Source organism: Mesoplodon mirus, assembly GCF_964341445.2.
Source record: "Mesoplodon mirus genome assembly, chromosome: 12".
NCBI classification, from domain to species: domain Eukaryota; kingdom Metazoa; phylum Chordata; class Mammalia; order Artiodactyla; family Ziphiidae; genus Mesoplodon; species Mesoplodon mirus.
The window spans coordinates 34,548,685-34,575,134 of NC_138988.1; the positions used below are offsets into that span (position 1 = coordinate 34,548,685).

At 43.0% G+C, this 26,450-nt stretch overlaps 1 protein-coding gene across 1 annotated transcript in view; it reads right to left on the minus strand.

Annotated features, from left to right (window-relative positions):
* The window catches only part of CACNA2D3 (calcium voltage-gated channel auxiliary subunit alpha2delta 3), a gene marked incomplete at both ends in the record, with an annotated part of 792,926 nt that overhangs the window by 413,177 nt on the left and 353,299 nt on the right, over window positions 1–26,450 (minus strand). The window contains 3 exons of the mRNA XM_082637213.1: window positions 8,506–8,656; window positions 8,751–8,811; window positions 14,480–14,611. Coding sequence (XP_082493339.1) covers window positions 8,506–8,656; window positions 8,751–8,811; window positions 14,480–14,611 — 344 coding nt within the window. The remainder of the gene's footprint in view (window positions 1–8,505; window positions 8,657–8,750; window positions 8,812–14,479; window positions 14,612–26,450) is intronic.

Below are 26,450 nucleotides of genomic sequence, written 5' to 3' on the forward strand. Positions count from 1 at the left end.
GTGGCCTTGGGGAAGTCACTAAACCTCTGTGATCCCAGATCTTATGCATAAGGTACTAATTCATCTTCTGTTTACCCTCCACGGGCCCCTGTGAGGATCCAATGAGGCAAAATACCTGTAACTGCTTTGTTATGTAAAGGCCTGTATATGTGGGGGGCCAGAGAGGGGCTTACAAGTAAAGAAGACCAAGAAGTTCTTGCCCTCATCAGGGAGGAACATGTGCAGTAATCAAAACCATGCTCGCCGTCACTGTGCAAGCCCTGGCCACAGTGGAGGAATCTGCTCTTCTGAACCCCCGCCAGCTTGTTAGTGGCATCATCCAAGCTTGCAGTTAACTAATTTCCCTTGACTGCATCAGGACAAAACTATGCTGAGCAATCTGGACTGTATCACCAAAGGGAACGGGGCTCAGCCGTCTGTGTGAGGGAATGGTGCACACCAAGCAGCTGTGCCGAAGAGGCCCATGGGCTGTGTATGCTCACCACGCTACCCAGCACTCCTCTAGAGGGGGACACCAAGGGTGCCCTGCATGTAGAACTGCTCCCAGGCTCCCAGCAGTTCTCCTTTTGGAAACCTTTCCACTTCTGCATTTTAATGGATGGCCCCCAGATTTCCACTTTGTGAAACAATGTGAGATGGCCAAATCAATTTACAACTGAAGACCTGGTCACCTCCAGTCCTAAGATACAATGGCCTCCTTCAGCTCTCCTTCATCCCTACTTAAACAATCAGATATCAATGGTCTAATAGAAAAAGATGCAATGCACATCATCATTAGCCAGATGCAATGTTCTTCTGCCATTTGCTTTTGCTCCCTCCCACTACCAAGTCTAGCCAGCCCACTAAACATGTGGTGAGGAGATGGGCAAAGGACTTTCACCCTTTAAAGAACTTAAAATCTACCACACAGACTCAGGGCCTCAGTCACTGTCAGTTTCCTTCTCCCTTTCTCCTGGCTGGTTGGCTCTTCTCCACTGATTCACACAAGTGTAGAGCAGTAGAGCTAAAGCAACTGTGGCAAACATGGTGGGCTCAAATCTGGGCTCGGACACACACTAGCTGTGTGACCTTGGCCAAAGCATTTCCACTCTTTGGGTGTCAGTGTTCGTATCGGGGGGATGGGGATTGTAACTGCATCTTCCTAACAAACTCACCGTGAGGATGAAATGAGATGGTTCAATAAAGAGTCAACAGAGAAGCCGCGTGTAAGAAAGTGTCTGGGTGTACGAGCACAAGAAAGAAAGAAAATATTTATTTGAGTGTGCTGTGCGCTACACAGAAAGACAGCTGGTACTTGCTAAGTAGGAAGGGGTGTTGGGGCAATGGCCATGACTTACTCTTGGGAACAGGGCTCACGTACCCCTGACCTCTGCAGAGAGCACAGACTCTGCATTCGTTGGAGAGAAGGGCTGCTTCAGTAGGCACATGTGACTCTCTAAATACCTGAGACAGAAACCACCACATTGTGTGGCTGTACACTGCCCCACCCCAGGCCACACTCTGAACCCTCCCAATAACCTGGGTCTTTGGCAGACAGGGAGCTAAGACAGAGCTGCCAGCCTACTGCCAAATACCAGCCGGGAAGGTATCTGCCATGAAACCCTTTGTTCGTTTGTTCCCTGAATATTAACTAAGCACCTACCATGTGCCAGGGATATCAAACACTGGCTAAATTTGCATGTGATCATCACTGTGGAGTGATCATGGACCACTTTTTCTTACTTTTATTAGTAAAAGAATGTGCTCAATAATGTTTGCTTTTCCTTTTCATGATAAAAAAAGTGCTTATTTGTAATGTTGCCATGGTCCATCCAAAAAAAAAAAAAAAAAAGCCTCAAGAGAAACCCATGCTATTCAGGCCAACCACCAAACTCTAGGCTCCGACAGCAAGGAATACATCACCATCTGCCTTTTCTTTCCTTTTGCCCAATCTCTGGAAGTACTCCCAACATCTCGCATTTTAAAGACACAGCAAAATCCTCAATGGGAATTTTAATGATGATCTAAAAGAGGAAAGCCAAGTTTCATTCAATGAACGGCCAGAACTTTTGGGAGAAGAATCTAAAAACAAAGAACAAATGGGCTGGGCTCATCCACCAAGATTCATGCAAGCTTCGGCATTGGTGTAGAACAGTGTCACATGTTGGTTCATGTAAATCTCAGCCCAGAGACTGGAGAGCAAAGGACAGCTGACTGGGCTCTGGATGATACTGGGGATTCTGAACCCTGCTTAACGTTGGAAGCTGGACATGATTATTGAAAACAATGCAGCTTTCAGGCCTAACAAAAGAAGATCAACAGTTGCCTTTAACGATAATGAGAAAAGACCTCATGAAGAAGGGAGAGACTTTAGGGAACATGTGGACACGTCACCCTGCAGCAGAGTCTCCTTCCATGTCTTCCGCTGCCTTCAGGGGATGTACCAGTTCCTCTACGTGGCTGACCAGACTTGCTTGATCTGGACCGCCCCTCTCAATCCAGTACTATTCTTTTCCCTATCACCCCCACCTACCCACTCTCTCTGCCTCCCACATTCATCCCCACTCCACTATGTCCAGTCACTGAACTCCTTTCGGTCAAGCCAGCCAGGCCTGTACTTCCTGAGGGTGGGAGAGAACTTACTACAACCTGAAAATAGCACTTTCCTCCTCAATTGTTATTCTCCTTTCTCCTGCCCTAGCTCATTGCATATGCCTGGCTAATGCCTACCTATCTTAAAGTGTTCACTTCGTCATCGCTTCTTCCAAGCAGCCATCACTGAGCCCCCCATTGGCTGCATGTTCCAGCTTTGTGCTCTCTCAGCCTCCCCGCCCCGACCCAACCCTCTCTGAGACTGCTCTGTCCATACAACTGTGAGCACCTGCTTCCTGGTTGCATCCACATCCAAAGCACACACTTACACACAAAACCTCAAAGTCCATGCAGGAAGACAACCTGTCTTCCTTATCTGCAAAAGCAGCCTCAGTACTTAACTCTTAGCACTAAACAGTATTTGTTGAATAAATAAATAACCAGAACAAAGAAATGAAAGGCAAAACTGAAGATCACTGATGGAAAAGATTAGAAACAAAGCCAAGAGAAGAAAAAAAATATTGACACAAAGACAAAAAAATAAATAAACTAATATGATAAGAATCTCCAGCTTCTTTGAAAAACAGGTAATAAACGTTTTAGAGAAGCCTAAGTTCCACAAAAAAAAAAAAATATATATATATATATATATATATATGCATATACACACATATATATATAGAATTAAAATACTGGCATGCTCATACAATGCAAGAATCTGATGTAGAATTGCTGGAACTCCATTAAATATTTTTATGGTTTTATTGGTGCACTTCTGATTAAATAACCTTTAGAATGAAAATGTGTAGAGTTTATGTAATGAAGCAGATGAATCCACAATATTTTCACCAACACAAGGCATCCCAGGGATCTTTTGCATTACAAAAGCTTCTTGTGTAATGTGAAACACGACTGGACGTAATTAGCAGTACAGAAAAAATGAGCACCGAAAGAAAATACCATCCTCATACTTTTAATACGGAATCGATTACTTTAAAAAGCAAATCCACAGCAGGCAAAGCACTGGAGAAACGGTTCTAAAGAAAATTCTGCAAATTAAAACCAGGGCACCAGAAAGTTCTGGGTTGAACTAACAAATGATGCTCTTCTCTATTCAACTCTGCACAAACACGGGCTACAGGAGGCATTTAAATTGATTTAATAATATCAGCCCAGTTAATACTGTGTTCATTTAATGCATGGCTTAGGCTTCTGTAAAATCATTTTTCTAACTTCAGCATGGAACAGAATTAGCACCCTCATTTTTATGATAATATTGTTAATTTAATGCATGGCTTGGAGTTAGACTTCAAAGTGAATCAGAAAAATATGGCTTTTCTCTTGTCAGAGACATCTCTCTTCATGCACCAGTGGTCTGATCTTAAATTTTAACTTCAACTGCACAAAATCACTCTCATATTTCAACTATTCTTTCATAATTCAATCATTTAGTTCATTGGTCTTAGATTGATTTTGCAATATCCTCCTCAGGAAAACTAAAACAAGTTTTAACATTATCTTTTCATGTTTATTCTCTGGAAAGATCTGGATTGGACACTTTTCAGAATACTCTATAAGATGCACTTAGCAATGAAGTTAATATAAACATGGAAAATTGGCTAGAATGGGCAAGGAAAGTCTTTTCCACCATTTAAATTCATTTCCTCCCTTCCCCATTATGGCACTGAAAAGCAAATGGCAATGATGAATTAGATTTGTACAAACAAAAAACCTACAATGTACAAGAGCTTCCAGCATTAAAAATAAAGATTGTATTTTTTACTTTCTCTCTAAAACACTGAAATGTCTCCTCAAACATCTACCCAGCAAGCAAGAGAAAACTGACAGTGTAATGAAGGGTGAAATGATAATGTCCTCTCCCGTAAATGGAATCCAGCCAACTAGAACAATGCATTCAAACAGATTTGCAGGGCATTCTGAATGGAGTTTCAAATATCCCAGCCCCCTGCACTTACAAGAGCCTGCAGTGGGGTCTCCCTCTAGATGGGGGCAAGTGACCATTTTAGACAGATGGAGGTAAAATGTACATCATATTACTAGAGCAATTTTGCCACTGTGGAAATAGGAAAAGGAGATGGAGGAAAAAACCACCACCACAATTTGGCAAGGCAAAACTGGTGAAACACACTTAGGGTTGGAAGAGACAATTCAAGGGAATGCAAATAAAGACTTGTCAATTACAAATCTACTATTTAGGACCCTCAAAATATTGTTGTTATGGATTGAATGTTTGTGTCCTCCCCTTAATTCATATGTTGAAGCCCTTAACCCCCAGTGTGGTGGTATTTGGAGATGGGGCCTTTGGGAGGTACTTACAGTTAGATGAGGTCATGAAGGTAGGGCTCTCGTGATGGGATTGAACCCTAATAAGAGGAGACATGAGAGAGCTTGCTCTCTTTCTCTTTCTTTCTGCATAAGCACAGGGAGAAAAGGCCACGTGAGCAGACAGCAAGAATGTGGCTATGTGCAAGCAAGGAAGAGAATTCTCACCAGAAACCAAGTCCTGCCAGACCTTGACTTTGGACTTTCCAGCCTCTAGAACTGGGATAAAATAAATTTCTGTTGCTTAAGCCACCCAGTCTGTGGTATTTAGTTATGGCAGATGGAGCTGACTAATACAGCTTCTAAGTATGCAAATATTATACCCTGCTTAGTGGACATTCTGATAATACCTAACTCTGTGCAGACCCTCCTTTGGTGCAACAATTTCACTTCTAGAGTTTATTCAACAGAAGCACACCCAATCCGGCAAAAATATATGTATGAGTCCATTCACTGTAGCACTCTTGAGTAGAAAAGAGATTAGTAACAGCATAGTGTCCAGCAAAGGGGGACTGGTTAAAAAAATTAATGCCAACTATAGAGGATGGAATGCTCTGTTCTTCAGTACACTTGATACAATACAAGTATAGAAGCCAGTTGCTGAATATTCTGTAAAACAGGATTCTATTTTTGTGGGAAAAATATGTGTTCATATATATACAGAAAAATTTGGAAGAATATGTGCCAAATGGAAAGGGAATGGGAACATTTCTGAGTTGTTTAAAATTTTTACATATGTTGCCTATATTAAAAGCAATCAGTACATTAGAGTTACTGCTAATTAGTGGTTCCTTTTATGACCTCAGGCTTTTAATATAAATTCAAACACATTCGATCCCATTAAGGGAATAGAGTTCATGATTTTACTATAGAGGCTTCAAATGAAAAAGTTCAGAGTATCTTTCTAGTTGTCAAAATAATTATGTAAACAGTCTTGAAGCTGATCATTTATGTTGAAAACTAACAAACAGATGTACAGTGAGGGTTAATGGGCTCTCTAATGGGTTTCTTTATATAAGGGGCCAATTTGGGGTAAAAAAGACATTTTTTTTTCCTTAACTGTTCTATAATAACTGGCATGTCTACTTTTAATTATCTTAATCACCCTTTCTTCATTATTGAGTTGACACTGTTTGTATATCTTAATGAATTTACAGAGATTATTTCAATTGATTGGTTTTGTTAACAGAACAATAAATCCTGACTGATAAAGGATTCACAATGTAATTAGCTAGCTCTTCTTATTATGCAAATTTCTGATACTTCTGTAATGAGTAATTAAAGATTAAAAAGAAAGATAGTCCCAAATTAGCTGCTTCTTATCTGTAAATGCTTCAGGATGTGTGGGGATCAGCCCACGTTCGCATATTCACAATGAACCTGGTAACTAAAGTAACTTTTCTTGATTTGGAAACCCAAAGCTCTGTCTGAAAAATCTCCTTCAAAGAGCTATGGAAAAAGCAAGAGAGAGGCATGGACATATATACACTACCAAACGTAAGGTAGATAGCTAGTGGGAAGCAGCTGCATAGCACAGGGAGATCAGATGGGTGCTTTGTGACTGCCTGGAGGGGTGGGATACAGAGGGTGGGAGGAAGGGAGACGGAAGAGGGAAGGGATATGGGAACAGATGTATATGTATAGCTGATTCACTTTGTTATAAAGCAGAAACTAACACACCATTGTGAAGCAATTATACTCCAATAAAGTTGTAAAAAAAAAAAAAAAAGCTATGCCTGAGGCCATACAGTTTCACAGTAAGATGGCTGAGTGGTTCAACTACATTTTCTTCACTTCTGCTCAGGAAACAGGACAAGGGGAACCTGGACAGTTTCTGAGTCCTCACTGTGCCACTTTTTCTGAGTGTGTGACCTAAAGGCAGTAGCTGCTACCTCCTGGTGCCTCTGTCTCCAGGCTATGTGGTACAGAGCTCGGGTGAAGATCCAATGAGATCATCTACACTGGGACACTTGGCAGTGATGCTCCATGGAAAGCAGCTGCTGGTATAACTCATTCAACAAGGATTTAAATTACTATTTGCCAGGTACTGTCCTAAGCACTGGGGATAGTTCAGTGAATAAACAAGACCAACCTCTGTTCCCATGGAATTTATTATTCTCTTCCTTTTCTTCTTTAGGGTTTTTTAAAATCTGAAGCTATTAAATCATGGTGCCCTGCTGTTGTGCCTTTTTGCTCCAAGTCTCATCAGAAGCTGGCAGGACACTAATCAAGCAATCCCCTCTGCAAGCCCAGTGTCACTTCAATACCCATGACCTCTGCCCAGTGAATAAAAGTGGATGTTATTAAAAAAAAAAAAAAAAAAGTGGATGTTATGCCCATGCAGAAGGCTGCCCAGAAATAGGGTTCCATGATGACACACTCTGCTCAGGGGCCCGGAGAAGCCATGCAGACACAGGAACAGCATTCTTGGAGCATGTCCATGCCACTCATTCTTCAAATAGCAGCCCTTCTTTCATACCCTAACACTGGCCTCCTGTGTACCAGCTTGGGTTATCCTGGCAGGGACCCTGGGAGCGATGTGACTGCACCTGCATCACAGCTGCAGGCTGAGGCAGACTCAAGTGGTTCATCCCAAGATGCGGCATTGTATGTGGCCAAATTAGAATTCAAAACTAAGTCCCATCCCTGAAGCCAAGCTCTGTCTTCTCACCACACTGCCTCCACTGCCTGTTGCAGCCACTCCGTGTCCCAGATAGAGGTGATGTGGAAAAGCACAGGTGACCATCACACAGGAGCACCCAGCTAAGTATTCAAGGAAAACAACCAGGCTCATTGTGGCTATCATCTTTGGAAAAGAGTGGGAGGGAAATAAGGAACATGATGAAACTCATACCAGAGAACGGGGGAGAAGAGGAAAAAGAACTGGAGATGGACTCCTGAATTAGTGTTCCTGCCCAGGCAGTGTGTTCATGCCCGGGCTTGGTTCCCAGATCTCCCGTTTCCCAGCTCTGTGACCTCTGCAAGTTACTGACACTCTCAATCCCGGCAACCTCACTTGAGAAAATGCCAAAACCACCCCTTACATGCTAGAGCTGCTGTGAGGAATGAAGATAATACCAATATGAAAAGTAAGCAAATAGCACACAGTAGGCACTTAATAAATGCCACTTTTGTTTCTGAAGCTGAGATAAAGTACTCTATGAGCCTTAAACTGCTCTCTACATTTTCGTTGTCTTACCATCATGATTACTATTATTATTATTGTCATCAGACTAACCTAGCTTAAAATTAATTTCCACATGAGAAAATCTAGTAGTTTAAGGAAAATCTCACTAGGTCTAATTCCCCAAGGTTCTGAAAGGGTTAGTTCTCCAGGAAACCTAAATCTGGTGCTACTCTTCCAGATAATAGTGCCTGAGTGCTAGGTGAGAAAAAATGTGCTCAACTGCTTTCCCAGTCCCCGAAACCCCTCCAATACCACCGATTCAGTGAACTCACGTGGGACTAATGAGACCTCATCCTAGGGCATCTAATGCTATGTACACAAAAGCAATAAGAATGTTAACTGCTTGCTGATAAAAGATCACATGAACTCAAAGTGCAAAGAAAGCACAAAACAGCTGCAATTACGGCAATTATGTTGAAGAAGTCGTCATCCCCCAGCGTATCCAAAATAGATGAGACTGTTTGCTTTGCGATGGTCAGACGGAGCCCTTTCATGCTGCCACTGACATCCACTAAAATGACCACGTCTTTCGGAGAAGTCGCTGCCTGGATGTACCTAGATCAGAGGAAAATTAAGTAAAAATGAATCCTGAATCTCTCTGCAAGTTTTCTCTTTTAAAAAATAACTAAGAGGTTTGACCGTTTCCTACCATTTTCGGTTCCTGCAGTCAAAGGCAATGACTCCATTCTCATCTGGTTCCCATTTAATCCCTAGAAGAAAAATGGAGTTATAAGAAACCCAGAAACTTCAAATATTTATTCACAGCATTTCAAGGCTGCTCTGCTTTGCTGATTGAATGAACAGGGTGAAAAATCACATGCAAACACCAACCCTGGAGCTCATCACATGTTCCATCACCAACTCTGGGAAGGTGCTTTAGGGCTGGAACGCCATAGCAAACACGGCCTTAGCTCAGGCACTCCAAGATCTGCTAGAGAGTGGTGACATCTTTAGTAACCCACTGTCCATCAAGAAAGGACATGACTCCAGCCCCTTCCCATGGCTAATGATAAACTTAGCCAAGGTCATTTCTCACTGTCCTTCAAGTTGCTGGACCTGGCTGCATCATTCATGGATCTCTGGGCAGAGTCAGGCCCCGTCCCTGGACCCAGATAGGTAATGTCTAGGGCACGGGGGGTAGAAAGCATTCAATATGTTTCCATCTCAGAATATACACAAGTCTGTTCTCTTTTCAGTTCTGTTTTGTCTTGGCCTTCTACACTGAAATGAAATAAAATGGCCCTAACTAAACTGCATAATAAAATTTGATTTTCAGTCTTTGAAGCCTGGGGGGTTTTCTCCTTACGTAAAATGGGATCCAACATCCTTAGTCTCATGGCTTGCAGACTGGTCAGGATATGTCCAAGGTTCACATGCTCTATTTACAACTTAATCTTTATGAATAAACTTTCATTTAAAAAGAAAAGGGTTTGCTGCCTAAAAATAAGATAGAAAATCATTGTTTTCAACCATCAGTACTGCTCAGGGATGGAGGATTAGAAACACAGATTTTGGAGTTAAGAAAATAAAACAGAAAAATTATTTTCACAGGAGAAAATCCTGACTTTGATTGTAGCATTGAGATTCTCCTTTCCAATTAATAAGGGTCAGTTTTCTGGACCACACTGGACTAATAATAGGCACATGCTTAAGATAACATCACTAAATTATTCCAGAGATAATCATGAGATGGCAGCTTGTAAACCAGAGTCATTTTGTTTTGTCCTCCTTGTACCTACATTTCCCACGTGCAAATGGACCTAATTTAAAGGTTCTCTGTAACAAATTGGAAAACAGAAGTATGAGAAGCCATTGCCAATTGAAGGTTATTAGGTAGTGAAGATAAAATAAAAGTGACATAATATATTGTACACTAAAGGAGAAGAATGTAATTTATTTTAAAAACATCTGACATACTACATTTGTATAAAGCCAAGTACAGCTAGGATGACAGTCTTCACACATAATGAAATTATATATATAGTGAGGCTAGGTAATGTTCCAATGTGTAATTCCACAAAGAACTGGTTTGAGTCCAAATAAAGAGAATTTTTTTTAATGTGTTGACGCATGGTAGACATTCAGTGGACATTCTTTGAGTTGAATTGTGGCCAGTGTTTTTAGACCACAACCATATCTGATCATCCTCCACCTCACCCCTACTCTGCCACCCTTCCTCCATCACAGCCTTATCACCATGTGCTCCACTCGGGGAGAAAACATGCAATTCTGTTTTACTGTCCTAGCATTTAGGCCAGGGCCTAGGAAGAAGGAATTAATGACACTCAATGCTCTCCTTTTGGATTGAGGTCCTTTCCCTGCAAATGGGCTTGTAACTCCACGCATGCATTGCACCAAGAAACTTGGTGCTTTTCAAAAAGGCTCTAGGGAAAGAATCCTTCCTTGCCTCTTCTTAGCTTCTGGTGGCTCCCAGCAATGCTTGGTGTTCCTTGACTTGTAGCTCATCTTTCCAATTTCTTACTCTGTCTTCACGTGGCTGTCTTCCCTCTGTGTCTGTTGTCCTCCCTTCTCATAAGGACACCAGTTACATTGGATTTAATCCTAATCCAGTATGATCACATCCCAGCTATATTAGATCTATTTCCATGAAAGGTCACATCTGAGGCTCCAGGTGGACATGAATTTGGAGGGACGCTATTCAACCCACTACACGTAAAATGTGTAGGACTTGTAAAACAAAAGTGAGGGGTGGCCACAGGGTAAAGAAGATTACCCCCGGGCACAGAGAACCATGTCTGCCAAGGTATGAGAAGAGCATGTCAAGTTCAAGGAGCTGAAGGAAGGCTGGTGTGGCTGTGCAGAGAGGATGTCTATAGCAAGGAAAGAGCCTGGGTGACAGCAGGAACCAGGAGGCCCACACCCTTCCTGGTCAGGACAGGAGGTACACACTAAGGGGATGAAGACAGTACCTCAACACAGTTCTAGGCACAGCTGCCCTGGATATGACAATAAAGGTCACACTCTGACTCAAAGACAGGGCTGTATGGGCCCTGGAGGATCATCTCACCCACACCTAACCTTTGGGCCCAAATCTTCATTTCATAGCAGGGACTCCAAGGCTCTCAAAGTTCAACAGATTTTCCTGAGATTTCTAGTTAGGACTGGGACTTGATCTCCCAAATTCCATGCCACCATTCTCTTCCCTACACAGGCAGTATAAGGAGGTTCCATGAGAATTTACTGTACGTTAGTTTGAGTTAAGTGTATAAAAGTAAAACTGGTTTCCATGCCATGGGAGGAACATCTGAGGGCCTTTAATCTGCTTATGTTCATTTTGAACCTCTGCTGCTGGGGCAGCAAGAGGCAGCATTTACCAAACTAATCTGACCATTGAGCCCTTCCTTTCCCAAGAATCTCACAACAAAATGATTTAGGAGACAACCTTCAGGAAAAACCCTGTCCCAGATGGTACTATCTCTCCTAGGACATTTCAGCATTTTAGTATGTAATTTTTTGTACACACAGATATTTTGAAAATGTTCAAGTAATCAAATCCCAGAGAAATAATAGTTGGTCCATCTTAAATCTCTGAGATCTAAGGAACTGTCACTTAACCAAGGAGTACCCTCAGGAGCCATATCATTTCTGGAAGTGTCAAATGCCTCGTGGGATCCCACCCAGGCTGGCTGGGGCATGAATCTCAAGATAAAAGGAACAGTGCAGTTCAGCAGCAGCTTTCACTGCCATTCATTCAGCCTTCTCTCGGCAGCACTCCAGACTTCATGACCAGCATCAGTGATGCCTAGCCTGCCTTCCTCAGCTTTCATAGGACAAGGTCCCTAGAACATTCAGCATACCCACAGGTGAAACTGAAAATAATGTCAAAATCTCTACTGCAGACTCAAATGCTCAAATCTGATTAAATGTAAAATACTGTGCAATATTCCTATATACTATTGTTTCTCTCCCAAAGGCATTATAAACTAATATTGGAGGGAAATTAATTTCATCTAAGGCAACATATGTCTTCATAATCTTCTTGGCACATGAAAATGAAGAGTAGGGACAACAGAGCAGAACCTAACTCAGCATCATCTGAAAGTCAGGTGATTCAATGAATGTGTTCCCTGATGGCGCTGGTTGGAACTGGGTTTCTGCCACTGGCAACCAAAATCTCTAATGAATGCACTTCCCCACAAGAGGGAGCTTCGCGAGGGCAGTGACCTTTTCTGCTTAGCTCACCATTTTATCCTCAGGGCCTCACACAGGGCTTGGAACAAAGCAAGAACTCAGGACACACTTATGTAAGAATGAAGGAACGTCCCTCCTGCTTACGACATTTACACTTACCACTGATTCATACTATTGTACCACTCTAAACATGAAAAGAAGCATCCTAAAAAGAAAAAAAAAAATCCTAGCAAAAAAAGCCCATGGATTCCTCATCTAACAATCATTTTATGTCCAAGAAACAAGAGGTGTACTCTCTGTTCAGAACCAAGCATTGAGTGAGCACTGACATGTATCAGGGCAGTGAAGCCCTTTGGAGGACTGTGACCTATGTCTTTATTCACAAAGAAAATATGCAGAAATTTTACAAAGTCAAAATTCTGCCACCAATATCATAAAAGAACTGTAAGCATTTCTGAGTCAACTATTCTGATTCTGACTGATAAAAATCTTGTATATAAATTAATCTCTCCAATTAGAGAAACCCTTTATGAGGATTTTCTTTTGTTACTGACTGAATGTTCGTGTCCCACCAACATTCATAGGTTGAAGAACTCCATGTTCTGGTATTGAGAGGTAATTTTCTTTGGGAGGCAATTAGGTTTAGATGAGGTCATGAGAGTGGAACACCCATGATGGGATTAGTGCCCTTCCAGAAAGAGTAAGAAACACCAGAGCTTCCTCTCTCTCCCATGTGAGGACACAGGAAGAAGGCAGCCATCTGCAAGCCAGAAAGAGGGGTCTCACCAAGAACCAAATCTGCCAGCACCTTGATCTTGGTCTTCCCAGCCTCCAGAACAATGAGAAGTAAATGTCTGTTGTGTAAACCACCCAGTCTGTGGTGTTTTGTTATGGCAGTCCGAGATGACTAATACATCTCTATTATCAGATTTCAAGTTTGAAACTTTCAATTTAGTTTGAAGACTTCCTGCTGGTGGAGACAACAGATGATCTGTGGTTTCTTCTTATTTGCTCCACCTTCATCCAAATGCCACGTGGTAAGATGTCCTTGTGGCTTCCCTGATGGATCAGCCCCCCACCATGCTCTATTTTCACAACATCTGCACTAAATTTACTCTCCGTTGAGTGTATCAAAGCAGATTGCAATTTGGTGACACTGGAACTTTAATAGACCACCATTTATTATAATGTTATCTTTAATAGAATGCTTATTGTTTAAATTTCTGTGAGCTCCAGGAGGAACCATGCATGCTCTGCTGAACACAGCTCGCGGGAAATGTTGAATAATCTGGCAAAGCAGGCACTCGGCAGACACGTCTCAGGGGACAGATGCTAAGTGCAGGGCAAACAACTCCTGAAGGCAGAGGCTGGCAGTCTCTGTACCTCAAAGTGGGAAGACATCAGGTGCCTAGCCTTACTTAATAAAAACATAAAAGACTCCACTTAATTGCTCCAAGATTATGCAGGGAGTTTTTTTCCCTCTTTTAGGTTGAGCTTGTTAATTTCTACAGCTGTGATGTTGGCACAATTGCAGCCTCAAGTCCTGTTTTCACAACTTGTAAGCAAAATTAAAACTTCCTTTTTAAATTACAATTCAAACCAAGCCAGGATTAAATTCCTGTTGTAAAGCAGAGGCCTGGGAAGACCCTAGAAGGAACACTTGTTCCAAAGTCATGATGGACAAACTCTGACAAACACGTTCATTTGAGGGTGCTCCTGGTGGCACTGACGTCAGTAGTGCTTTGGCCATTTCAACCTCTCCCTCCAGGAGCAGTCAGCTTCAGAGTAGGGAAACCTAAGCTCAAACGTTTCCATTTCTTACATTTGTCAGTCAGAATTTAACTCAGCCGATGATGGGCTGCTCCTTTCCCTGGTAATAAGAACAATAATAGCAATAGTAGTAGTAGTAATAAAAGCAATCTCTGGCCCAGAAGGTGAAATATGATACGTCTCACACTGCAATTCCTCACTTTAGGTGGCGGCTCTATGAATAACTCTATTGAGGAAGATGCTGAAACCACACGTAGATCCAAACGTGGGTGTGCACACGTATGCAGATGCCACACTGCATTCCTGTCCTGTACTCTGACAACAGATTTAATAGATTTGAACTTAATCTTTCATTTTCTTCTAAGGGAAGGGAAAAAATTGTTAACCCTGAACCCTAAAGGAAAATATCACAGGATCAGTAACTTGAGTCATAATTCTCAATGCAGGGATACTCACCTGGATACTGCCTAAAAAAGCCCTTTGCACTTCCAAAGTACTGCCATATGAGACTCGGGTCACGATCAAAGTTATCTACAAAAACTTTGTTTAGGGATTCGGACCAATAAACCCCATTGACAATTGCTGGATCTGGGGAAAAAAGGCGGGGGGAGAGAAGAGGAATGTTACAAACCAAAGTGAAACAGAACCCCAGCTGGCATCCCACGTAGCTGGCAGATATCACCATGGGGCCCATCCTGCAGGAAGCTGTGAAGAAAGTTATAGCTCCCGAAATGTTTAGCTCCTGGGAATTCCAGCTTTATGTACATTACAGCTTCCCCATCCTGCCTGAGCCCTCTAAGCCACCCAGGAGCCTCTACTGATGACTCCTTACTTGAAAGGCACATCCCTTTTTGGGTAACTTTCAATCTGGCTGAGCAAATAGTTCAGAGAAAGCAAAGAGAGACCTTCTTAGCATTCTGTTCCACTTTTCGGCTCCTGAGTCAGAACTCAGCATTGAAAACAGGAAAAATGTGTTTTCTGTCACTGCAGTCACCTCAGCCAACGCAGCCCTGTTCCAATTATCTCCACCTCTAACTTAAAAGTCTGCTTTAAAAATAAATAAATAAGTAAATTGGAATTACATAACTAAGTCTCTCTACCTCTTTTGTTCAGCAGATTATGAGCTCCATAAGGGCAGGAACAATCTTGCTTTGATCTCCTGCTGCACACCTTTGGCCAGCATGTGGCAGAAACTCCAAAAATGTATGGATGGATAAAGAGATGAATGGATGAATGGATGGATGGATGAATTGATGAATAAAAGGCTGTTCTCCAATTCCAGACAACTATCTACTCTTCTGCCCTGTCATCCCATGAGCAAATGTCTTTTTCTCACCCTTGGGAGCCCAAAGATAACCCCTTGTCTTTTGTCCACAGATGAGAATTAAGAGTGAGGACAAAGAAAATATATATTTCTTGCATACTGATCAAAGCACGGTGGATCACTGAGGATACTCTTTAACTGTCCACTTTTTTTTAACCTTGGAAGATCCTGTTTCAAAATAATGCAACACTCAGCAAAATTTTGTTGCAAGAGTATAGATAATTGTCCAGTCCCAGTATGATGAGGGTAAGGATGACAATAGGATGAGCATGTTAATAATTAGGAAGAGGAGGAGGAGAAGAAACCTTTGTTGAGTCCTTCCTGCAAGGCAGGCACTGTGCTCATCTTCACTCCTGTCACCCCCACCACAGCCCTCCACAGCAGGTCCACTGTTGTTCTCCATGCTATACAGGTGGAAACGGAGCACCAGGAGGTCAGGTTCTTTCCTAAAACACCCAACTAGCAAATGGCAAAACCTCTTATCTGTGATTTCCTTATTTGTAAAATGGGGATAATAATACCCAATTATTTGGCCTGTTTGGAAGGTAAAACACATTGGCAGAAAGGGACTAACGGCCATAGACATTCACAAAGTCATCAATGGAGCTAGTCCATTCCCCTGGAGTCCAGCACCCTCACCAGAATTCCCTGTGGAACCATGAATCACAGTAACCCCACTGTGGCGTCCTCATTCCAAAGATCCCTCCGTACTACGCAGACAGGGGGTACGGGGACAGATTCCATCAGTCTAGCCCGTAAGTTGCACAGCAAGCCAACGAAAAAAGTAACTCTAGAAATGCTTATGTAAATTAGGTACACTGTAAGGAAACTCACTGTTGGCACTGTGCTAGCCACTCCTCCTCCCCAGCTGCCTGCCCTTTGCCAGCTGGCTGCCCACAAGATGTGGAGGGTGAGACAGAGCCATGATATGACGCCTGACTCAGTGGACAGACATGGCGCCTTGTCTTACTGTCTTACCTCCAGCCTGTCTCATTCTTTCAGACCACTTACCCAGATTCAACAGGCAATTGGGATTCTAACTCTCATCTCAAGGGCAAATGCTCTAACTCCTGTAAACTATAATAAACCACATCACTGATTGGGAGAGTGAAAATGATCAAGTCAACTTTTTCCTGTAAAGTAATTTTGAGTAAGACTACCCTCACCATCCTGGAAAATGGAGTTTTTTATTGTTCCTGTCCAAGCTTGACAATAATTACTGTGACTCACTCCTTGCTACGAAAGCCACTTAAATTAATCCACAAAGGTGCAGATACAATAATGACAGTGAAAAATCCACGGTTCTTGCCTCTTCCATCGATAACTTCAATTATAAAAACCTTCCACAATTAGAAGCGAAAACTCCATTTCACTGGCTCCCTGTCTCAACATGTTAAGGAGTTCACCAGTTTCCAGTTAGACGATTCTTTTTTCTTGAGCATGATTTCTCTGGGGGTAGCAAAAGGTTGCCCGTATCTCCAGATAGCCCTACTAACCTAAGATTGTTCCTCCCTCTGGGAACTGTGAGCACCTTCAGAAATGAAAAAGAACTGTAGTGCCTGAGGATCATTTCATCCACTTCATTTGGATACCACATCTTGCTCTGAAATTATGTCTCTTTAAGAAAAGAGGGCTTCGGTTTTCCCAGGGTATGATGAATAAGGGAAGTAGAATCACTAAAAAATATGGTCTAGTTAAAATAATCTAAGGGGTTTAATGGACTGTATTAGCTTCCTGTGGCTGCTGTAAGAAATTACCACAAATTGGGGTGGGGTGGGGGCTTAAAATAACAGAAATTTATTCCAGAGGCCAAAAGTTCAAAATCAAGGTGTTAGCAAGATTGATTCCTTCTGGAGGCTCTGAGGGAGAATCTGTTCCATGCCTCTCTCCTTGCTTCCGGTGGTCGCCAGCAACCCTTGACGTTTCTTGACTTATAAACATATCATTCCGATTTCTGCCTCCATCTTCATTTGGCCTCTGTGGGTCTCTGTGTCAAATCTCCCTCTCTTTTTTCTTTAAGAGAACCAGTCACTGGATTTGGGGTCCATCCTAAATTCAAGATGAGCTCATCTCAAAATCTTTATCTTAATTACATCTGCAAAGACTCGATTTCTAAATAAGGTCACATTTGAAGGATGTACTGGAGGTTAGGACTTGGACATATCCTTTAGAGGCCACTATTCAACCCATTACATGTACTCATACTCTCTTAATTATCCTATACAATATACCCATATTCTATGGTTGTTAATGCACTGTTTTTAAAATCTGAGTTTAATAGATGTGGGCCTTTTTCCTAGTGAAGGATGTTTAAAGGCCTTCTCCCTTTTCTTCTTTATGGGAACAATTCAGATTTTCATGTCTGCATTGTAATTTTATGAGCTTACAATTCTTCCTGACCTCTTTCAATGGGTCCTACCTGTAGTGCAACAAACTGGACTAAAATCATTTCCCTTAATGTTTAGTGTTGTGTCAATGCCCAGCCTCTCTGCTCAATAAAGTGAACTCCACGTAACATGGTCATTTTCCCAATGTTCCCGTCCATTCTGCATCAACTTATGATTCATATTGGTCAATATGAAGTACAGGAATAGCAATTCTTCCTCCTGTTTCCTCTGCCTTCTGAGAGATTTAATTACCTCCAATGCCAGTCAAAAATATATCAGACGTTCAGCTTTTAGTAAAACAGACTACTAGCAGAAGTTTAGAGAGTAAGAGTCCCATACCACCTTTCTGATCAATTTGCAATTTGTATCTGAAAAGCACTCAAACATCCCTACTCTTTCTTTATAATACATCCTACAATCCATCAAAAAATCACATTTGTAGCTTCCTTTTTTATTTCCAACCAATAACTGCTCTCATCAGTGCTTTCCTCTCAAGTTTGCACTTTGCTACATAGGGGTCACCTGATGTCACAGATGGCTAACGTTCTCTCTGCACACTCCCCCTTACACACATGCACACACACATTTCCTTTTAGTTCTATTTCTGTGAATGAGTAGCCATCGCATTTCAGTCCCAAGTTCCATCCTCCTGTGACCTATCTGAGATGATGAGCCTCAAGCAAATTAATGTATGTAGAGCACTAAGCACAGCAACTGGCACATACAAAACACTCCATACATACTGGCCATTATTTGCTCCGCATCTTAGCAAATAAATAAGGTTCCAAGAAGACTCCCAACTTTCCTCCCTGTTCTCTGCAGCATGCCTCTGGGCAGCACCCCAACATTGCAGTCACCAGTCTGGAACTTGGGCTCTGGAGCTGGAATCCCAGGTTTGAGGCCTCACTCAACACTTGTTAGCTAATGGCTTTGGACTTGTGACTTAACTTTCCTGTGTCCCAATGTCTCCATCTGTGGAAGGCAAATGAGAGCAGCCCTCCCTCAAAAGCTGGTGGTACAAGGCACACAGGTGCCCAGCAACAGGAGGGCTCCACCAGGAGGGTACATCACCAGTTGCAGCTCTATGGTGAGCCCCCAACTCCCCACACAGGGCAGTCCAGCTGTCGTAGGACCATCCAGGTAGGGCTTTATCTATGTGTCTTCCTCCCTTCCTCAAATTATCAGGGTCAGGCACTCTCGATGATTCTTCCATTTGTTCATTCGATTAATATTTATTGAGCACCTACTATCTCAGGCATTCAGCACTGAACCAGATAGATCATGAAGCTGACATTTCAGTCTGAGGAGGGGAGACAAGGGAAAAGAAATGAAAATTCCAAATAGAAATGGGTGTGATGAAGACAAGTAAAAGGGATGGTAGGCTTGAGAGTTACCCTGTGTGATTAGTTGGGGAAAGGGGAGTTACTCAAATTGGGCGGTCAAAGATGACCTCTTTGAGGAGAGCACTGAATGCTAAGAAGGCATCAGCTCAAAACCCCCTTGGCCAGCAAAAACTTTCTAGGCAAAGAGAACAGCAAGTTCTGAAGTCTGGAGCTGGGAAGAAACCCATGTCTTAGGGAACAAAACACCAAAGCCACAAGTATTACTAGAGCCTTGTGAGCAAAGGAGAGAGTTACAGGATGGGGCTGGAGAGGTGGGCAGGCCATGGTGAGGATTTTAGCAGATCAGCAAAGTTTCCTGCCAAGTATACATTTTCTAACAGACGTAATCTGTGCTCCACCAGTGCCAAGGCCCATCACGCTTTTATTCATGGTTCAAAAATCAAATTTCTTTTCTTCTGAAATCTATAGCCAGCATAGCCTACTTCCTTTTTCCAGGACACACCCTTCAAACAATCAGGATCTTTATGGATGCCTTAGTATTTGAGTTTCCTCTCCAGACCTCAAAGTTACCTGATACTCCCTTCATCTTTTTTCTCAATATCATTTATTCTCCAGTGAACTAGCAGCACTGTATTAATTTAAACTTGCCATTTTCTACCACAAAATATGGGTCCATTTCTAGAGAATCGGAGCATACATGAACAATTATAGGCTAATATTGAATTACAAACTACTGTTACCCAAAAGCCATTGTTTGAAGGGAAGGGACTGAATTCACGTTCAACTGGGTTTTGAAGTATGGCCCTTGTAAAGAAGGTATTTATTTCCTGCCTTGAACAAGCTGGAGGAAGGATCTTGGGCTTTCCTAAAGGTCTTTGAAGGTGTGTGTCTCCTGGATATAAAATTACACCAGCACAGGGATTACTGGGGGCACTGAGTCCACACAGTTTTCCTCAGCCCTGCATGCTGGACCAGATTCAAGAGGAGAATGGCTGGAGAGGTTTCATGTCTCCCATTTCAGCAAGCAAATGACGTCTCTCTCATTCATTCTAAATAGATCATAGATTAAATAATGAATACTTTTGATGCTAATTATCAAGCACTTAATATGTATTGGAAAATAGCCCTTAATGTGTGTTGAATTATAAAATAGATTTATTAGCAAAACATTTACCCTTCCTCTAAACTTAGTGATGTGCTAGATATTAAATGCAGCTTGCTTTTCCCATATATGGAGGCATTTTCTGGCAGTCCTGGGAAGAGAGGGATGAGGAATACTTATGGCCCAGTGCTGAACCACTCTGGATGGAGCTGAGAAGCAAAGTGAGTAGGGAACACAGCTACCAGTCTGGCAAAACCTAGAGGGTACCTTAGACTCTCAGCCCATTGCCTCAATGTGCTAGACTTCAGGAGCTCATTCCCCAGTGGGATTTCACATCGATGACGGAACTTGTTTGCTCGGATTTTTTGCCTTAAATGTATCAACTTTAAATAGTCCTCCTCCCTTAACATATTTAAATTTTTGTGGAGAAACTTGCATTTCTTCCTCCTTGTCATTCTTTATCCCCCTGGAATAAACCATTCCCAAGTCTTTGTCAGAGATACTAAAAAAAAGAAAATTATGTGATAGAAATCAAAATAATAATGATACTGATAGCAGCAGAAATTGCCATTTCTGGCACATTTATAATGTGACACGGACTATGCAGGACAGTTACAAACTACTCTTCCTAGCCCCATTTTACAGATGAGGAAACTGATCCTCAGAGCATTGAAGTCCATTGCCCCAGTACATCACCTGCCCAAGGTAGAGATTAGCTAAATTGCATGTTGTGTTCAAGCTATTAGATGGAAGAAGACTGGAATGGAGGCCTCGAACTCTACTACTCACCAGATAGTAAGGGGTGGGGGGAAAAAGGTGGCATGGGAGGTGCAGTCAAGGTAACATGTGGCCCAGAGCAGGCTGTCTGCCCCCAGCTGTCAACAAATAAATGAAGTGGGTGGTCCCTGGAGGAGGGGGCTGGGATCAAGCTTTCTTGGGGACCCTGACAGCATCTTCACACCTAATGCTCCAGGCATGTGTGTGAGTTGAAGAGGACGTGGTGGATAAAGATAAGGTAGAGCCCGTCTGCAAGGGTCCCCTAATGCATCCCCCTTGGGGTCTCTGCTGCAGAGCCACAGTGAAGCTCTTTCATCACCATCAGCATTTGGATTTGGGGGCTGCTTGCAGAGGGGACATTTACAAGGCATAAAATCTTGGATAAGACACTCTAGAGTGAAGATAAGTATATCTAATGGGGCTTTGGATTCTAAAGTGCCATCTGATAAACTGTAGTTAAGCTGGTATCACTAATTTAAAACACCTCATTTGATATGTGATCTTGTCCCATTAACTGAGTCTCCCTTGAGGTCTCTAACAAAGAGCCGAACAATCAAAGCCTACTTCCTCCCTGAGGTTTTGCTCTGGTTAGAAAGGGAATAAAACTCACCTTGGACAGGTTCAGAGATGGGGTGAGCACAGCCACCCCTTTCCCACCAACAAGTACTAGAATAACACCAGCCTTGCAAGACCCTTGCTGCGGCTCTCTGGAACCTGGCATCCTGATTGCAGATCTGTGCTGAATTCCAAGGCAAGATCGTACACCCTGACCCAGAAGCTTCAGTAGTTTCTGCTAACCCATCACTCAGAGACTATATCTCACTGCCCAGTGCTCTAAGATGCTCTGGTCTGGCCCAGGATCCATTTTCAAATCTGCTTCTCCTCCAATTCCCAACTTACACCCACATCCCCACCCTGGACAATCTTATTGAGGCTTTTCTTTTCTTGTTTCATTTATAGTAGCTGTTCCTACTGCCACTGTACAACCCATTTAAAGGGTGTAAATCATGTCATATTTTCTAACATTCTCCAAAGCATTTAGCCCCTGTACCAGATGTAGTATGCATTTATTCATTCATTCAGAAAATACATGCTGAATGACTACTGTGTGCCAGGCACTGTGTTAGGATTTGGGGACAAAGCAGTGGGGAAAACCAGGCAAAGCCTTTAACTCAAAGGCATGTATAGTCCATTGGGGAAAGCAGAAAACCCAATAATTATTGAATTAAGTGTAAGATTACAGTCATGATTAGTATCAGACGGGGCAAAACACGATGCTGGGGAACATGTTCTTAAGCAAGGTCTTCCTAACACATTATTGATCAAGCTGGAATTTGAGGAATGAATAGGCATTAAAAGTGGGGCTGGGGGTGCGGGTGCAGAGTGGTCCTGGCATTGCCAACTGCAAGTTTAAATACCTGGAATTCAGAGGACAAAAAGCTTGGGTGGGAGGGATAGAGGATGAGAACCTAGCAGGACCTTGAAGATCCTGGGCTGCAGTCTGCTGGCAATCTCAGGAGCAATGGAGGCCCGTGGAGGGTTTGAAGAGAGGGCAGGTACACACTCCTGCCATTTGGAGAGCAACCAAGCAGAGGCAGGAGAGTGGGGGTGGAGGGACTGTTTAGAGGCTCCTACTGTCCTTCCAGTGGGACAGGATGGTGCCCTTCCAGTGGGACAGGATGGTGCCTGCACTAGGGTGGCAGGGTGGCAGAGTGAGAGGAGCCATTGGTGTAGAGAGGACAATCTCACCAAACAAGTTTTGCACTCTGAAGGCAGGCATTTATTCCAGAGGTAGAAGCTCTCTTCTGCATCGTCCCAGCATCCAAGCAGGGCGTCCTCAGCAGTAGGAAGCCTGGAGGACAGTGCTTCCAGAGTACTGCATCCTAGTGGAGTTCACCCAAGGGGAGCTGGCATGCTTCTTAGATGGCACACAAATGGGAAAATCTACTGATGGAAACAGGCAAGAGTTTGTCCTCCAACAGCTGGATTGTCACAGATTTGCAAACACCAATTTCTCTGTTGCAACAGTCCTCAGAATGTACATCCCAGCCAGATGTTCTTGCAGTGTGTCCCTAATTGATAGAAGTTATTCATAAGCAGCATGAAAGAGTGGGAACCATAAGAAAAAGAAATCCTTGACCACACATTTGGGTGTTGGAAACCTTCAGCAAGACTTTTTATGGGCACTGCTATGGGCTCACACGGTGCCAGCTGCCCTACATGCCTCATTCACCGTCATACTCACAGCTCCTGGGAAGGCTAATACTATTTCTGAAGGGTGGGAGAACTGAGGTCCTGTTGGGGAAAAGCTACACAGCCTGAGATGGGCTAGGCTGTCCTTTCGCCTAAAGCGAAAGTGTCCCTCAGAAGAGGCGGTGCAGGGGGTATGGGGAGAGGGTGGGGTGGGGCTCAGAGACCCTTAGTCCCAGGCCTCTGTCCTAAACACACACACACACACCCCACTCAAAGTAAAGCCAAATAAACGTACCCATTCAGTCAACAGGCATTTAAAATTACCTAGGGTATTTGAAGGCTTGTCCTGTGTTCCATGGTGGGGGGCGTGGGGGAAGTGCACAAAGAAACAATTCTGGAGAAAACTGATGTTATGACAAGTCACACACACAAAAAGACAACTCCCAGCTAGAGTATAGAACCTATAGCTGTCATTATTTGGTAAGAACCCATTCCTGATATTCACTCAGAAAGTCTCCTCTCATTCCAAACTTTCAGAAGAGAGAAAGGAATTTCAACATTCCTCCCTTCCATCTTGTGGCTCCCAGTAAAATATGATTTTGTGAGCCTGCCATCTGCACTGATGCTATCAGCTTTTTATTGATATTTAATATAAACACAGCCCCAAGGCTAGCAGGTACCCTGACAGGGTCTGAAATATAATTGCTAGGGAACTGTACAAACGCGTGTAGCAATTAAGCAGCTGTCAGGGATATTGCCGGTATGAAGACACAGAACTGTGGCTGGACAAAGGAAGGAGCTGAATCGGAGGCCGAGGGAGCAGAGGGGTGCAGAGGAAACAGGGTAGCATATCACCATGCAGCGGGCCCAGAAACCACAGACAGGGAGATAAGTGGATTGTGGACATTCAAACAGGGAAATAGAGCTAAGCGTAACTTCGCTGTTTGTTTTTAACACCCAAAGGCAGAGAGCTGACTCTCCTGCACTTGCTCTGAGATTTATATGGAGAGACGACATGCAGCCTTGAGTCTGGCTTCTGAGAGAGGCCTGGGTTGGGGCACGGAAGGGAATTAGTATTCTGCACTGCTTTTAAGAGACGTCACAGGGTATCAGCCTGAAAAATTGGCTTGTAGGTAGGAAAGATGGGGTGGATATGGATGAAAGGTGAGTTCTGAGTGAGGAAGAAGGAAATATAAGCCAGCTGGAAGAAGAGGCACAGCAGAAGGAAGATTTGAGCTGAGCCTTGAGAAGGCCCACAGAACTCCTCTGATCTGTGTTCCAGTCCAAGTCCTGCCCACATCTACACTGTCATCGATTTAACAGGCCACTCAGTGGTGGCAGGATGGGTATGGTCATGGTGATGGAGGTGTAGACACGTTCTCCTCTTTGTACCAGGATCTCGTCATCCTTTGAGATGCTGGAAGCCTTGGTCTTTGTAAGTGGGTGCAGTGGGGTGAGGAAAGGCAATTGTCTAGCGAATGGCCTGGGTTTGGGGATCAGAATGACCACGTCTAGTAATGGGTCTTTTATGCCTTAATTTACTTTTAAATTCCCAAAAGAGAAGTACCCTTTTCCAAATTTGGAATGCTGCTGCCAGATATCTGAGCTACAAGTAGCCATTGAAATAGCAGAATAAAATTTTAATCTCTTATTTCTTGAACCATGGATGGAAAGGGGCTTATGCCCTGCCCTCACTCCCTTCTCAAAACACGCACGCACACACACACACACACACACACACACACACACACACACACCCCACATGCCATCCTAGGTAAGTGCTTTCAGGTAGAACACAAAGGAACTTTTAAAGACTTTAGCCTTTGTGTACTTCCATTATGTTAGAGTAATTTTAAGCAACACAGCAAACCCATGGGTACACAGATTATTGCTCAGAACGAGGCTAAATTTATTTAGGTGAAAATAAAGAGTGAGTCAGTTTAAAGAAAAGCATCAAGTAATCAAACAGGCATTGGGCAGAAACAGATGAAGACATGAGTGTGGCCCATGAATGACTGGGGCTGGGGAAATGTAGCTTCAGTGGCTCAGAGCTGCCATGCTCATCACCTCTTCCCAGTTTCCTGCCTAAGTAACTCATATCTCAACCTTAACAGCATCTACACCAGGGTGTAGGATGGCAGGTGAAATGTGAACACATTCCTTGTATAAAGAAAACTGTGGTTTTTCTTTAATAAAATGTAAATGATATATCCTCTATGTCTTCCAGCTCTAAAACTGACAAACTCCTGAAGGCATGCAGCCCCAAGAATAAGAAAATTGTAGTTGTGGTCACATAACCAAGGGCATTTCTAGCTTGACACCGCTAGAAACATGTAAACAGGAGTCAGAAGTAGGCCTGAAAAAGGGCAGAAAGATGCTCTAAGAAGCAGACAATGTTCTCTGCAAATAAGCTGCGGGGAAGATCCACCCCCTCACGGAGCTCTGTGGAGGAAGCCAATTTCATGCCAAGGTGGTTTTGATGGATATGGCTCCAGGGGACTGGGTTCACATGGCTAGAACATTATAGGAATTTGCTTTTGATGCTCATTTTCATGCGAAGATCCTCTGATCGTAAGCTCTCCACACCCCCAGCCCAATTGTACCACAGGAAGTTCAAACTGCTCCCAAAAAGCATGATATCCACTAGGAATAATACCAGCTTCCAATAATGTTGGCCAAGAATTATTAACAAGGATGTTCCAGCCATCTTTCCACCAGACCTCATTCACCCCACAAATGCTTATATCAACTATTTTTTTGGCCTGTTGAACAACAGCAGTTGGGCTCAATCAATTGAGACCAAATGATTGAGTTTATGGACCTTCAGCAGCTAATGCACACTAGATCCTGAGTGGCAAGGATGGGTATTTGATGGTCCCCTCCTCTTGTCACATAAGCTCATGAAAAATCGAAGGGTGTAGGTTTAATTCTATTCCATGATTTGTAACTAGATGAGCATAAAATTTATTATCCAAACTGGATCACTTTTGAGGGGGGGTATTTTTATTAATACATAGAGATAATTAGTGTAAGTAGGTATATTCTTGGCAGAACAGAATGGATGGACACTCCATTTATAACTCACCCCATTCCACAGGGAATGGAACCGAATGACTCTGTGGTGTGTGTGTGTGTGTGTGTGTGTGTGTGTGTGTGAGAGAGAGAGAGAGAGAGAGAGATCTCTGATGTGATCACGATGTGTATAACCAAAAATAATTAGAGCAAGGAATCATTTTTATAATAATACATAACATCTTCTTTTAACACTTAGCCAATCATTGTATGTAAGGCCATGGCCTTT